At 41.5% G+C, this 15,210-nt stretch overlaps 1 protein-coding gene across 1 annotated transcript in view; it reads left to right on the forward strand.

The window, feature by feature from the left end:
* MOXD1 (monooxygenase DBH like 1) overlaps positions 1 to 15,210 on the forward strand; it is a 101,544-nt gene that overhangs the window by 66,274 nt on the left and 20,060 nt on the right. The window contains exons 7-9 of the mRNA XM_050949644.1: positions 343 to 509; positions 2,703 to 2,894; positions 8,053 to 8,112. Coding sequence (XP_050805601.1) covers positions 343 to 509; positions 2,703 to 2,894; positions 8,053 to 8,112 — 419 coding nt within the window. The remainder of the gene's footprint in view (positions 1 to 342; positions 510 to 2,702; positions 2,895 to 8,052; positions 8,113 to 15,210) is intronic.

The raw sequence follows: 15,210 nt of genomic DNA on the forward strand, positions 1-15,210 counted from the left end.
TTCTGTCTTTTGAGATTGTGTTATTCACTTTCAAAGATTGCCCATAATCTGCCTTTGTACCCTTCAATTTCCATGTAAACTACTAAAAGGAGTATGACAAACATTTTTCATACAGGTTAACCTGATTCAGATATCAACATACCTTATTTAACCACTTTCTTATGAGTTACCTTTATTTATCGCTTCCCTAATTCCTGTGAAATATTTAACCCATTTCCAATTTCAAACTTCCCTTGCATGATTTTCATGTAAAAATTTATGAACAAATCTGAGAGAAACTCTGTGATTAGATTTTTTTTATCCTGATTTATAGCCACAGTTGACAATGCTCTTTTGTTGCAGGTTTGATAGATAACTCTGGACTGAGGCTATTTTATACTACAGATTTACGGAAATATGATGCTGGGGTTATTGAAGCTGGTCTTTGGGTTAGCCTCTTCCACAATATCCCACCGGGCATGCCTGAATTCATAGCAGAAGGTCACTGCACTCTGGAATGTCTGCAAGAAGTATGTGTCCTGTCTAATACTATTAGGTTTCGGTCTCCGTATTAATTTGTGAAGACATTTTTAAATTAACTTATTGGGAAGAATAACAAATATTAGTTAAAATCACTTGAGCAAAGGCATTTCCCTCTTACTAGACACCAAAACTTCGGATCTTTCTGGATATAAATACCTTCAAACAATAGAGTTTTTAGTATTTTTTAAATTATGATTTTCTCTGGGCTGAGATTATTCTGTGAAGTTGACATTGTAACATTCAATATTCCAGTTGTATATATTGATACATATAATGAGGTATTATATAAAATATTAAATTATTTTATACACTTTTTAATATAATACTAGATAAAACATTTCATTCTGCAAAGCAAAGATTTATAGTATAGAAAGCTAACCACAAATGGAAAGAGGTTAACTAAGATCTATGCAAAAGCTAAAGGTTCTATGTATTGAAGTAACAGTCTGAAAAATGGTGTTAGATTGATCAGTGAAGACTGGTTAAGATACAGGTACTGAGGTTTTGCTGTGTGTACCAAAGTATTAAATTGTACAGTCTCAGTTTCATTATAAGATCTTTAATGTAGTTTTGAGGAGAGGATTCTGTTCCACTTTGTGTTATTGAGATATGGTATGAAACCAGTGATTAAGGTACTAAATAATACTCTCATTGATATTTTGTCCTATCTAGAGTTGAGACAAGTTTGAATGTATAGTTAATCTAAGCTATGGTTTGGGTTTAAGGCCAAACTAGAGCTAGGATTTGGGTGTGCAACTGACAGTACCGAGATGGGGGTGTTGGTGGTTGTAAACTGTAAATGGGTTGAAAACTGCAACTTTAAGTGAAACAATGATAAACAAATCCAATTTTCCCATACTATTTAATGTAAATGTGGGGGGTTAGGTTCCAAGGAAATTTTTTGGGGGCAGACAAAAGGCATTATATACTGTATAGTGGTTGGGAGGTGCCCCTGGCTTACCCCTGGGGCTCAGGGCTGGGGGTGCAGGGTCTAGGAGGGAGTTAGGGTGCAGGATGGTGCTCAGTCAGATGCGGGGTCTGGGAGGGAGTTAAGGTGTGGGAGGGCACTCAGGGTGGGGATGCGAGGGGAGGCTCAGGGCTGAGACAGGCAGAAGGTGCAGAGCACTTACCTGGGGCAGCTCCTGCTTGGTGCCGGGGGTGTGCAGGTGGCTCTGTGCAGTGCGGCACCGCCCCCATGGACATGATTCTGGAAGCCGTGATTCTGGGCAGGGCCGGCTCCAGATCCCAGCGTGCCAAGCGAGTGCTTGGGGCAGCATGCCGCGGGGGGCGGCTCTGCCAGTTGCCGGGAGGGCGGCAGGTGGCTCCGGTGGACCTCCCACAGGTGTCCCTGCGGAGGGTCCGCTGGTCCCGTGGCTCCGGTGGAGCATCCGCAGGCACGCCTGCGGGAACTCCACCGGAGCCACAGGACCAGCGGACCCTCCGCAGGGACGCCTGCGGGAGGTCCACTGAAGCCGTGGGACCGGCGAGCGGCAGAGCGCCCCGTGCAGCGTGCCGCCGTGCTTGGGGCAGCAAAATGGCTAGAGCCGGCCCTAATTCTGGGAGCTTCGATTCTGGGAGCTTCTCTTTGGTCGGCTTTGAAGGGGAAAGCACCACTTCTCTCCAGCCACTGGTTGCGTGGCTGCCCCTGCTTCTCCTGAGTCCTCCGGCCTGTGCTCGCAGGGCCACATTCCGAAAGGGGCTTTAGAGCTGCAGGCCAGGATGCCGGGGCCACCTTAGCCCAGGACCCTGCAGCCACTAAAGCCCCTGCATTCCGGGTGGTCCTGCCTGCCGGGGGTGGGGGGGCAGCTTCCCCGCTTGCTCCCTCCCTCCCAGAAAGTCCTAAGTGCTGCCAAACAGCTATTTGGCAGCAGGAGAAGTGCTGGGAGGGAGGGAGAAGGGAGGAGGAGGAGGAGAAGACGAACTTGTGCAATACTCCCTTGTAAAGTCAGCCACATGGCGACATTATAAGGGAGCATTGCACAACTTTAAACGAGCATGTTCCCTAATGGAGCAGTAATGGAACTTCGAAACAATGTTAAGTGGGAGGACGGTAAGTGAGCAGTTACTGTACTATAAACTGAGGAAACATACAGTGCGTTTATATATTTAACATTCTCACTCATCTGTTTACCTTTTGTGCTTGTGATGTACTGACAATTTTGTTGGTTTCCCTTTATCAGGCCTTGGATGCTGAGAGGCCAAGTGGGATTCATGTGTTTGCTGTTCTTCTCCATGCCCATCTTGCTGGCAGAGCCATCAGGATGCGTCACTTCCGCAAGGGTGAAGAACAGAAGCTGCTTGCTTATGATGATGAGTTTGACTTCAATTTTCAGGAGTTTCAGTATTTAAAGGAAGAAAGAACTATCTTGCCTGTACGAATCTCTTAATTCTTCCCCTTACCATAGTTTGTGAGCCACAGTGACTAATATTTTGTTCATAGCTAGGATTAATTTTGCTTGTGAAATGACTTTTCTATCTTATTCACTTTCCTGCCTTTCACAAAACCACCATCACATTAGAGTTGGGAAAATACTTACAAACAGTATCCCATGAATATTTACCTACATTTTTAAATAATTTTCTTTGACCATTTTCTGATCTCTTTTGTGTTTGGTTTCTCCAAACATTTGAGCAATTGAGTTTTATTGTCACAAATGTTTGTGGAAAGCACATTTTAAACTCTCATATGTGAGTGTGCCAATTTTTTTGTGCATTCATCCAGTCAGGGAAAGGAAACAATATCATATGGCTTTCCTGATCAATTGTAATTAACACAACACGTCTTGACTATCAAGTACTTGCAAAGAGCTGTTTATGTTCCACCTCACACACAGAAAGGAAATCAGTCAACTAAGCCTTCCATTTATTTTAAATTTTTTATTTGTTGCTAAAGGGCAAAAACTTCATTACTCCATCATGCTCTGCATTGACCTTCACTGAGTAACTGAATCTCCTTGGGGCAAGAAATCATGATGTCTCATTTTCTCTGAGGCACTAGCACACTCCTGAGCATTGTAAAATAAATAAATAATAGAATACACAATTTAAAAAAATACAGAAATCTTCAACACTTTTTATTAACAAATAAATTCAATTCAATCACCATCTAATTGCAGACATTCCATGAGAAGAAAGAGTCTAAATTCCTTACAGATTATTCACTCAGCTCTGGTTAGCTCTGACTGGCACCTTTTTTGGCAGTCTTGGCAGAGAGGCTATAAACTGAGGCTCGATTTTGCAGGGCTCTGAGCACTGCAGTCATGATCCAGCAAAGCAGTTCATCATGTGCTTATCTTCATGCAGTGGGAGCAGTCCCATTGACTTCAATTGGATGACACATATGGGTAAAGTTAAGCACCTGTTAATTTTTTCAGAATTGGGGCCTATAACAGAAAGTGAGTTGAAAGTTACAAGAAAAAGCCACCAGAGTGACTGAATGTTTGCTTAAAACTGTCAGTCTTCCCCTCACAATCCCCTTCATCTCTCTCTCTCCTCCCCCATTCCTTTGATACTTGCCCTTCTAAAGTAAGAAACTGAAATGGGAACCTTTATCTAGCTTTCAATTCAAAGCCTGGCCACTTCTCAGATGCAGCTGTGGTTGCAGGGGAGAGCAGTATTTTCCTTTTGAAGTCTGACTGCTAACAGTTCAGTGGGACTTCAAAAGAGAAAGCACTGCTTCCACCTCCAGAGAAGGGGTGCAGGGGTTTGGGAAGGAGAAAGTGGGGGCTGGGAGAGGATTAGAAGTTTGGATGCCTTTATAGAAAAAGCCTGTATGCAAATTATAGAGAAAAGTCCCTTTTAGATTAAAGAATAAACAGAAATATATAGAAAAGAGACTGAAAAGCACATTTGCTTGAGTATATTATGAGCAACTCAAAAAGAGAGGGCTAGAATGGAAGATGGAATTCAACCTTCTCTCAAGTGGCCCTGGCCTATGCCTGCTATAATATGAATCACCAGCATCAAAATTATCATAATTTGCTACCCAACGATTCCAATATTACTGCTACCACAATACATATAAATAATAATAACAATTAATAATATTGCTTATTGGCAGTATGGTAGAAGAATTAATTCAAAGTATTCTCCTCAGACATTCCTATCAGTCTCTTGGTCTGTTTCTGCATGTGCTGTTCTTTAGAGTTGTGGAGTTCATACTATTTGTTCTCTGCAAGTATTAGAAGCTTATGATGCATTTGAAACTAGAAGAGCTAATCACTAAACAAAGAAAGCTTTGCTGGATATTCTATAACTACCTGTACTCAAAGGGTCAGGTATTCAGCTAGTGTAAATCAGCATAGTTCCTCTGATATCAATGGAGCTTTGCCAATTTCCATTATCCAAGTCATTAATGAAAATGGTGAATAGTACTGGACCGAGGACTGACACTTCCAGGACCCCACTAGATATACCCTCCCAGTTTAACAACAAACCATCGACAATTATTCTCTGAATAGGGTTTTTTAACCAGTTGTGTACCCACCATATAGTAATTTCACATAGACCACATTTCCCTAGTTTGTTTAAGAGACTGTCATGTGGGACTGTATCAAAAGTCTTACTAAAATCAAGATATGTCATGTCCACTGCTTCCCCCTTATCCCCTAGGCCAGAGAAGGAAATTCGGTTGGTTTGGCATGCTTTGTTCTTGACAAATCCATTTTGGCTATTCCTTATCACCTTATTATCCTTTAAGAGCTCATAAATTGTTTGTTTAATAATTTGTACCAATATCTTTCCAAGTATCGGAGTTAGACTGACTGGTCTATAATTCCCTGGGTCCCCTTTGTTCCCCTCTTTAAAGATAGGTACTATGTTTGCCTTTTTCTAGTTTTCTGGGACCTCACTTATCCTCCAGTTCTCAGTGACAATTGTCAATGGTTCTGAGATTGCTTCAGCTAGTTCCTTAAGTACCCTAAGATGAATTTCATCAGGTCCTGCAAACTTGAATACATCTAACTCATCTAAATATTCTTTAACCTGTTCTTTCCCTGTTTTGCCTTGCATTCCTTCCCCCTTGCTGTTAATATTAATTGTGATAGGTATCTGATCATATTAATATTTTAGTGAAGATTGAAGCAAAATAGGCATTTAACATCTCAGCTTTTTTATGTCATCAATTAACTCTTCTTCCCCACTAAGTAGAAGACTTACACTTTCCTTCATCTTTCTCTTGCTCCTAATGTATTGAAAGAACCTCTTCTTATTGGCTTTTACTTCCCTTGCAAGGTGTACAACTCATTTTGTGCCTTAGCCTTTCTGATTTTGTTCCTATATACTTGTGCTGTTCTTTTGTACTCCTTCTTAGCAATTTGTCCATATTTCCACTTTTTTGTAGGATTTCTTTTTGATTTTCAGGTTATCAAAGAGCTCCTGATGGAGCCATATTGGCCTCTTACTATTCTTTCTGTCTTTTCTTCACATCAGGATAGATTGCAGTTATTGTCTTTTTGGGAAATTACCTGCTTTCCTGAACTCCTTTTTCCCTTAGATTTTCTTCCCATGAGACCTTACCAACCAGTTCTCTTGAATTTGTTAAAGTCTGCTTTTTTTGAAGTCAGTTGTCCTTGTTCTGCTACTCTCACTCTTTTTCTTAGAACCATGAAATCTATCATTTCCAGATCACTTTCACCCAAATTGCCTTCCACCTTCAGGTTTGCTACTAATTCCTCCTTGTTGGTCAGAATCAAGTCGAAAATGGCTGTCATCCTTGTTACTTCCTCCACTTTCTGGAATGCAAAGTTCTCCTCAATACAGTCCAAGAATTTATTGGAAATATTGTTTTGCCCTATTACTTTTCCAGCAGATGTCTGGGTAGTTAAAGTCCCCCATTACTACCAGGTCTTGTGTTTTGGATATTTCTGTTGTTTATTCTAGAAATGCCTCATCCACTTCCTCTTCCTGATTTGATGGTCTATAGCAAATCCCTACCATGACATCATCCCTATTTTTTACCCTTTACTCAGAGACCCTCTACTGGTCTGCCTCCCACCTCCTTCTGGACCTGCGAAGATATATATATCTTCTTCAAAGAGTCAGTATAGTTAAGATGATGAGTGCTCCTAGAACCAATAAGTCCACTTTATCCATTTCACAACTAATTACATAATTTTATTACAAAGCTGTAAAGGTGTACACACTATCAGAACTACATAGGCAGAGGTGGATTCAGACTTTCTGGTAGGTAATCTGACCATTTCAAGAGAGATTAAATCAGCAGATAAGGGCTAAATAACTCAGCTATCTATATACAAATAAACAGAAAAATCCCCAGAACTGATGTGCTCTGAAATTCTCCAAAGTATCATATCTCTAGTTCTATCCTGTTCTCTGCTTCCACTTACAGGGAAAGTTGTAGGCTTTTGTTGTTGTTTTTGTTGTTGTTTTTTAAATCACTAAGGCCAGAAGAGGAATTTTCTAAATCCATGATTCTATTACCCAACTCCTTCAGTTTCCCCTCCTTTTTTTTTGTGGGGGGGGAGGGGAGAGGTTATTGGCGGCTAACAAAATATTCCTTTTTTAAGTAGCAGGCCTATGCCCTGTGGCACTGAATTCTTCTGCTCTTAGGACTACTTTGCGAGGGGCAGTGGCTACAGCCATTCTGGCGCCATCTTCTTTAAGGGATAGAAAATATTTCTCAGAAAAAGTAGGCTTCCCTCTTTTTAGTAATCATTTAACAACTCAGTCAATGAATAAACAAGCACGTGAGAGCCCTGAACTCCTCTAATTAAAGGTTAGATAAGAATTGCCCACAAGGCTAATAAAAATTTGTCCAGCCAGTACTTCTGCACTCCTCATAAGTCCGGTGTTATAATTTCTGATCCATATTGCTTTGCATAGGGACATGTAGACTGCATTTGATTTGGTAGAGAAGATTAGTTATTCTGTGAGCTACTGCTTTTTATTATCTAAAAACACGGTAGAACAATTTAGTTGTCATGAAAATGAAGAATTAATTGAACATACTAAAGACAGAAAATGTGCAACCTTCTCCAAATAAATCTGTCAATTCATTTCAGTCAGAGCTCACCACACCTCCTGCCATACCAAGCTCAGGGTTCTCTTGAGGAGAGACTGCCAATCATGGCAAACAATATGGTGATTTTATGATAGGGAAAATCTTTTCCTTATTCACACAGGTAGTACCACAAACAAAATATCCATACTCATAGATTGTAAGGAATTTGGAACAAGAACCACATCTTCCTACGTGTGAGGGCCTTGGTCGTGACTGGAACTTTTGGGTGCTACTGAAGTACAAATAATGGACTAGGTTCTCAGACCTTCATTTAAGTTAATGGAGCCAGACTAATTTACACCTGCTGAGGATAATGAATTATGAATTAATTAAACCACCAAAGTTTTAGTCTGGGCTAATGTACTCATCCTCTGCTCCTTCAAAAATTCAAATCTCTGGATTCCAGTGTTCTGACCATTATTTGTTAAACTTTTGCAATAGTAAATCATCACATGAACCAAATGTTATTAAACTTCATAACTATGAACTTCTTATATTTTGTATTTCAGGGGGATAATTTAATCACGGAATGTCGCTACAGCACTGTAGATCGAATACGTATGACATGGGTAAGGCATGGGTTGACACCGAAGGCATATTTCTTTGAAATAAATACATAAGTGATATGTTCTCATTTGGAAGCAAAAATAATTTGATATTGTGAAGAATAAAGCATTATTAAGTAATAGCACCAAGGCTGCTTATGGATTTATGCAGAGATTACTATATATCATTTAACGTTCTCTAATTGTAACTGTATAGCATGCACGTAAGGCACCAGTCTTCCCTTTGGAAGTTTGATCTTTCATGAGACAATGCTTGTTCTGGCTCTTTTTTATTCCTCATTAAAATAAGAAACAATTAATGCTCTTATTAAATCTTTCCCCAGGCAAAACATCCATATATCAGCACAACTGGATGATATTTACATCCATTTGTCTCCTCCATATAATACAAAAGTGGGAAATTTGGGGGATTGGCATAATATTTCATTACTAGGTTGAGCAGTAAATATAGAATCAAAATATGCAATCCTAACTACCAAGTCTATTTAGTTCTTGAAAATATGTGCGCTCACAACTGCCTAATTAATATGAGTCAAATTCTGGAATCCTTACTTAGTCTGTCTTCAGACAAAAAACCTATTGATTTCATCTGGATGTTTTGCCTCATAAAAAGATTGAATAGGGACTCCAAAGCCAGTGTGTGACTCATAGTAATTAGACAATTAAATGTGTATGTATGTTTAGGCACTACATAGTTTTGATAGTTAGACTGTTGTATTTTGAGTCTGTGTTTACTGCTCAACCTAAAGTATCATCCTAGGCTCAAATTTGCACTATATGGAGGGGAGTGAAAGCATGCAAATACTGGCCAAGGATCTAATTCTGCAAAGACTCACTCACATGATTAATTTTACACATTGTAAATAATCCTATTGACCTAAGCACCCGAGTAAGTCTTTGCAGGATTGGGGTCCAAATGTGGCCAATGCATGTATAAGTGGGGAGCACCTCCTAGGCAACCTTTTCCTGCAGAGCCTGTGGAAACTCCTACATGAGACTATTGTGTAGATGGGACGGAGATTAGTTTTTGAGACATGTTGAGCCATGGAGGGTGAGCTCAAAGAGCAGCTACTCCAGAGGGCATGCTGCCTTCCAAATCTAGATGATTTTCCACCAGTGAAGGTCTCCCTGTGCTTTGTGAGTCTCATCAGAGGAGGGTCCCGGAACACAGGGTGGCAGGGAAATCATTGGCAAGATGAAGGAAGTGTGGGGCCTGGAATTGTGCTAGAGGGGCTTAAGATCTTCAGCCTTAGAACTGAGACTACCCACAGATCCTCAGGTACCAACCTCTGACCTTTTCTGCTCTGGCACTGGCCTCTCCTGAGAATAAAATAAGTCAGAAATTCCTAGAGTTGAAACCTGAGGAGCTGCATGTCTGTGTGCAGAGCAGGATAATTAGGAACCTAGTTAGGACACTCCAGACAGTACATGGATATTAGGCTATTGAATTATAGTTTACCGTTACAAGTGAAATATATATATTTCAGGAGAAAGATAAGTAAACAAAAAAATTAGAATTGCATCTTTTATAAAGATGTCTTTAATTTTTGATGCATTGCCTATATCTTAGTCGAGCCATATCTACCATCCAAGCTTAGAAAACTTGAACAGTAGTAATAAGTCACTGTTACCTATTCCTTGGTTATGCACTCTTAACTCAGAAGGTGTTTAATAATTAAACTGTGCTCTCTGGTACTAACGTACCTTTTGTGGTGAGAAAATATATCATCAGATTGAACACTGCAATTTTATTTTGCATTCTGTTCTTCCACCCTGTTATGTCAGAGCAAGATAGTAATAATTCATACCTGGAGCTATATGAAATGGAATGCCAGTATGGAATTACGCAACCTGAATTTGTTTTAGCAAAACATGGCTTAAGCCTTTAAGATAGGAAAAACCAAAAATGTCAAATGGAAAAATTACCAAACCATTGTTAATCTTTGTACAGAATTGAATCTGTCAGTATCTTGTTGTTATCAGCTGTAGGCAAGCAATCAGGATTAAATTATTCACCTAGGATATATTTTTAGTTTTGTCTTCTTGTACCAGTTTTAGGACCAGTTCTTGTTTATCTCAGTCCCAGGTGTACTTTCACTGAAGTCTGGATAGTCTTTTCCATCTCTAGCGTCTGTGATTCCATGAAATCAGTGGGAGTGCTTGCAAGCAGCATTTGACATTTAGTTATTGCAAGTAGATTTTGCTTATTGTTGATTAGGAGATCATGGATTTAGAAAATTCCTCTTCCGGTTTTGATAGGGATTTCCTGTGTGACATTCAGCAAGTCATTTGAAGTTAGATTGTGGTGTCCCTTACATGGCTGCATGGTGGGGTGGGAGGGAATAAGGCACACCCTGCCCTCCCTTGAATGGACAGGGTAAGGGCTGTTCAGAATTTCAGTGAATGAACTTCGGATGCACAGAGGCTACTATCAAGATGGTCCCTGCAGTAGATCTTGGCAGAAAAAAGTACAGGAGGAAGGTAGATGGAACCGGGGCTTTTCCCCCCCTTATACACTGGACAGCAGATCTGGCCAGCCAGGCTATAGGGGAGTATTTTGCAGCCATTAAAGATGTGTTGCTCGTTTGGTTTTGTACTCCTCCTGAGAAGAAAATAAAAGAAATTAAAAAAAAAATTAAAGGGTTAACACATTATTGTGCTCCCGGCTGCCACTTCAGTGCAACTGAGACTGAATGCCTTCTGGTGGTCCTCCTGTGTGGTACAGTTCTGAACTATCCCAAGCAGGGGCGGCTCTAGACATTTCGCCGCCCCAAACACGGCGGCATGCTGTAGGGGATGCTCTGCCGGTCGCCGGTCCCATGGCTCCGGTGGACCTCCCGCAGGTGTGCCTGGGGAGGGTCCGCTGGTCCCATGGCTTCGGTGGACTTCCTGCAGGCACGCCTGCGGGAGGTCCACCGGAGCCACGGGACCAGCGGACCCTCTGCAGGCATGCCGCTGAAGGCGGCCTGCCTGCTGCCCTCCCGGCGACCGGCAGAGCGCCCCCTGTGGCATGCCACCCCAAGCATGCACTTGGCGTGCTGGGGCCTGGAGCTGCCCCTGTTCCCAAGCCAAAGCTGGGGATAAATGCCACACTTGAATTCCTGATCTCTCTGTATCTCAATTCTGTCTGTGTCTGAAAATGGGGATAATACTACTGTCCTACCTCACAGGGGTGTTTTAAGGATAGATCTTCAAATACTTGGGAGGTGCTTGGATACTACTGTAAGGGGGACCATATATATATATGTAGAGAGAGACTTCCAATCATTCTTTTCAAATGTAATAATGTCTTTTAGAATGGAAGTATATTGAGTCCTTTATAATTTTAAGTTAGTGGTTGGATATGACAGTGCCACATGGGAGCACTTGCAGTTTGGAGCAAATTCAAGTTGGAGTAAACCTAAACTGAGTGCTGGCAACTTCCATGTAAGTCTCTGGGCCAAACTCTGTGATGCAAAAGGTAACAGAAATAGTCTTCTTCGTCTTTGTCTTCTCCCATCAATCAGGGTCAGCAACTCTTGTTCTTTGCCTCTGTGCACTCTTGTTGAGAACCTCTTCCAAGCAGACACCAGCCTTCTTCATGTCCTACTTTAGCATCTCAACCACTTTTTCTTCTAGTTCTTTCTTGTGGTCTTTGTCCCGTGACTTCTATAGCTCTTATACTCTCTGGCCAACATATCCCACATATCATTGTCTCATGTGACCCAACCATCTTAGTTGATACTCCCTCTTCTTTTCCATAAGGATGACTTCCTGCATCCTGGCTCATACTGTTTCAGTAAGTAGCCTATCAGTTCTCATCTTACACAGTGTCCATCTGCACATTCTAATTTCAGCAGTGTGAAGTAGGTGTTCTCCTCTCTTCCTTGTTGGTCAGCATTCTGACCCATGCGCCATAGCTGGCTTAATCATGATCTTACACACATTGCTTTTAGTTTGTGTCATATTCTTATCGCAGAGAATTCCCATCAGCTCCCTCCATTTACATCAAGTGTTCTTCATTCAGCTCCCAACATCTACATCCACATTCCCATCATGGCTCAACAATGAACCAAGGTATTTAATTGTATATTGCCAATGCTGTTGCAAGCATTGCAAGGCATTATAAAAAGGGGTAAAAATATAAATGTAAAATAAAAATTCCTTTGCCGGTTGCAAAAAGCCAAAAAAAACAAAAACTAAAACAAAAACAAACGGCAAAAGACAAGTTAACTCAACACTTCAGCTAGCTCAGTCTAAAAATAAAACGCTGGCCCCGGTCCAAAGTCATGGCAAAAAGTCTGCAGCTACATTCACATCTTACCCAACCCTAGCCAGCCATTAAAAAAAAAAACTAAGCAAAACTGCAAAAAGTGCAAAAACAAGCAAAACAGCAAAAGCCAACAACAAAACAACAAAATTTTGCATCCCTAAAGCAGGGTGTGTTTTAAAAAAACTAAAAAGGCTACAAAAAACAGTTTAAACTAGTACAAAAAGCACCAAAAGCAAAGATTCCTAAACAAAACACCACCCAAAACCCCCCAAACTTAAAAACCCTCCCAAAAGCCAAAGTGAGTCAACAATCAACAGCAAACTCTAAACAACCTGTGCACAAAACAAAAACTCCCGTCCACCCCCTGCCCCCAACCTTCTTCTTATATTACACCCAGGCTTGGCCAGCCTCGGGTAGTGCGAATGTAAATATAAAAGTGGGTCAGGGCTTGCGGCACTAACTCTTTCTTCTTTTTTCTAAATAACATAACCCCTCCCCCCAGCACTCTCCGCTGTTATTTTATTATTTTATTAATAAAGCTTTAAAACTTAAACACTTGGTGTGCTCCGTCATCTCCTCCCCGAAAAATCCTGCGGCCTCAGCCTAATCACCTAACGCCTCAAGCAAATTCGTAACATAAATCTGTCACAGCCTTTAATTTTTTTACCATCTAATTTTATTGTCTTCTTGTTGTGCCTCTTAATGAAGCATCACATGTATTTTATCTTTTGTCAGCTGATTCAGAAGCCATTTTCTTCTAATGCAGTCTCTTATAGTTCTAGATTCTTTCCTAATTCATATTTGTCTTAATGGTGCAATATAATGTTTTTAGCAAAAAGCATGCACCATGGAGCATCTCCCCATGTCTCCTGCATCAAGATGTGAGACAGAGACCCATTGGTTCCAGCTGGCAAAGGGTTCCCTATTCTGTCAGCAACTCCTATCAAGGTTGACAAACCCACTACACCTATTGCTGTCATAGTATCTATCCATAGAGTGCCATGTAAGATCTTAAATGAAAGCCAGGATCATGCTGGCCATTAATATAATTGTGGAATGCACATACTGATCATATTTAAAAAGTTATGTCTATATATTGAATATGTCCTTATGTTTTGTATCAAGTTGATATTCCCCAGAAGAGGTGAGAAACTGATAAACATCTCTGGTCTGGCAGGAAATCAGTCTGTCTATTGAACTGCAAATTGAGCATTGTTTCATTCACAATCACAACCTGAGCTAAATGCAGATTTCACAACAAGAAGAGAACAGTAGGAGGAAAAGACTTTTCCGGGGATGCACCCAAGGTTTACTTGGACTATAATCTGGGGACAGGGATAACACCATCATCCTGAACTTAAGGAATTTGTTGGGCAGCACAATTATATTCATGAAAATGGGATCCCAAGTAGACCTGTTGGAAATACTGGAAGGAAACTGCTTTAGATAAGGAATTTAACCTGTTAAAGTTAAGTTTAGCCTCTAAAATGCATGTTATACTTTTGTTTTATATCTAATCATTTCTGTTTCCATTATCGTTACTCACTATCTCTTACATCTTAATCTTTGATGATAAACTTATGATTGTTTCACTGTAACTATATCTCCATGCTGTGGTGGTATAAAAGATATGATCCTGAGTTGTATCAATGAAGCTGTGTGTGTACTATTTCCTTGAGAATAGCAGACCTGCTAATCACTGTGTGTTCAGTGACAGGGGCTGGACGCTAGTGGGGTACACTTCAGAGGAGCTCAGGGACTGGAATACACCAAATGTTAAACTGCAAGGCAAAGTAAGGACTGGCAGAGCCCTGTGGAGATTGTGTGAGTAAAAGACTAGGGATGTCAGGGAGCTGACACCTAGTTTAGCACCAGCAAGTCTCTCTCTAGCTGAGGCAGTGGGGGTAACATAATGATTCACAGTCTTGGACACCCTGAGAAAGTGTCACATGGTATCCATAGGTCCATCAGCCCTCACAGAGAGCACCGATCACAACATGTCATTCGTGTTGTTCTAGCTAGTCCTTCAGTCACCCGCTGGCTAGGCTGTTAGTGGCACAGGACACCTGATTGGCAAAGTGCACCGCAACCCAGAGTTGATCTGGGACCTGCTGGCACCAAGCTTGTATGTAATTAAGTGCCCCTTCCTCTTTACAAAGTATATATTGGAAACCATAGGTGCTGACTCTGTGGTTGCTCCATGGCTGGAGCACCCATGGGGGGAAAATGGGAGGTGTTGAGCACCCACTGGCAGCCCCCCTATCAACCCCCCTCTCCAACTCCCAGTGCCTCCCTCCCACCAGTGGGCCCCACCCATCAGCACCTTCCCCTCCATTCCTGCACCTCTCTTCCACCATGATCAGCTGTTTCGTGGCATGCAGAAGACTGGGGAGTAGAGGGGGGGGAGCGAGGATGCGGCGCTCTCGGGGGAGGGCGCAGAATGGGGCCGGAAGAGGTGGGGTGTGGGCGGGAAGAGATGGAACAGGATTGGGGACTTGGGGGAAGGGATGGAGTCAAGATGGGGCCTGGGGCAGAGCCGGGGGTTGGGCACCCCCATGCACATTGGAAAGTCGGCACCTGTGTTAATAACAATCTGGTTACCTTTAATATATCCTCTCCAGCTTCAGTTCTGGTTCCAAAGCCTCATCCTTCATGACAATTGTAGCTGTCACTGCATTCTCCCACATGTTCATTCAGATCCGCTCCAATAATCAAGTACTCAGCTTATGGTACTTCACTTATCGCTTGATCTAGCACTACCTGGAATTCTTCCTTCTCTGAATTGTACAACCAACCTGTTGCACATATCCACATATAACATTAAATATTTGTTCTCTGCTCGCTGCTAT

This window comes from Gopherus flavomarginatus, chromosome 4 (assembly GCF_025201925.1).
Source record: "Gopherus flavomarginatus isolate rGopFla2 chromosome 4, rGopFla2.mat.asm, whole genome shotgun sequence".
NCBI lineage: Eukaryota > Metazoa > Chordata > Testudines > Testudinidae > Gopherus > Gopherus flavomarginatus.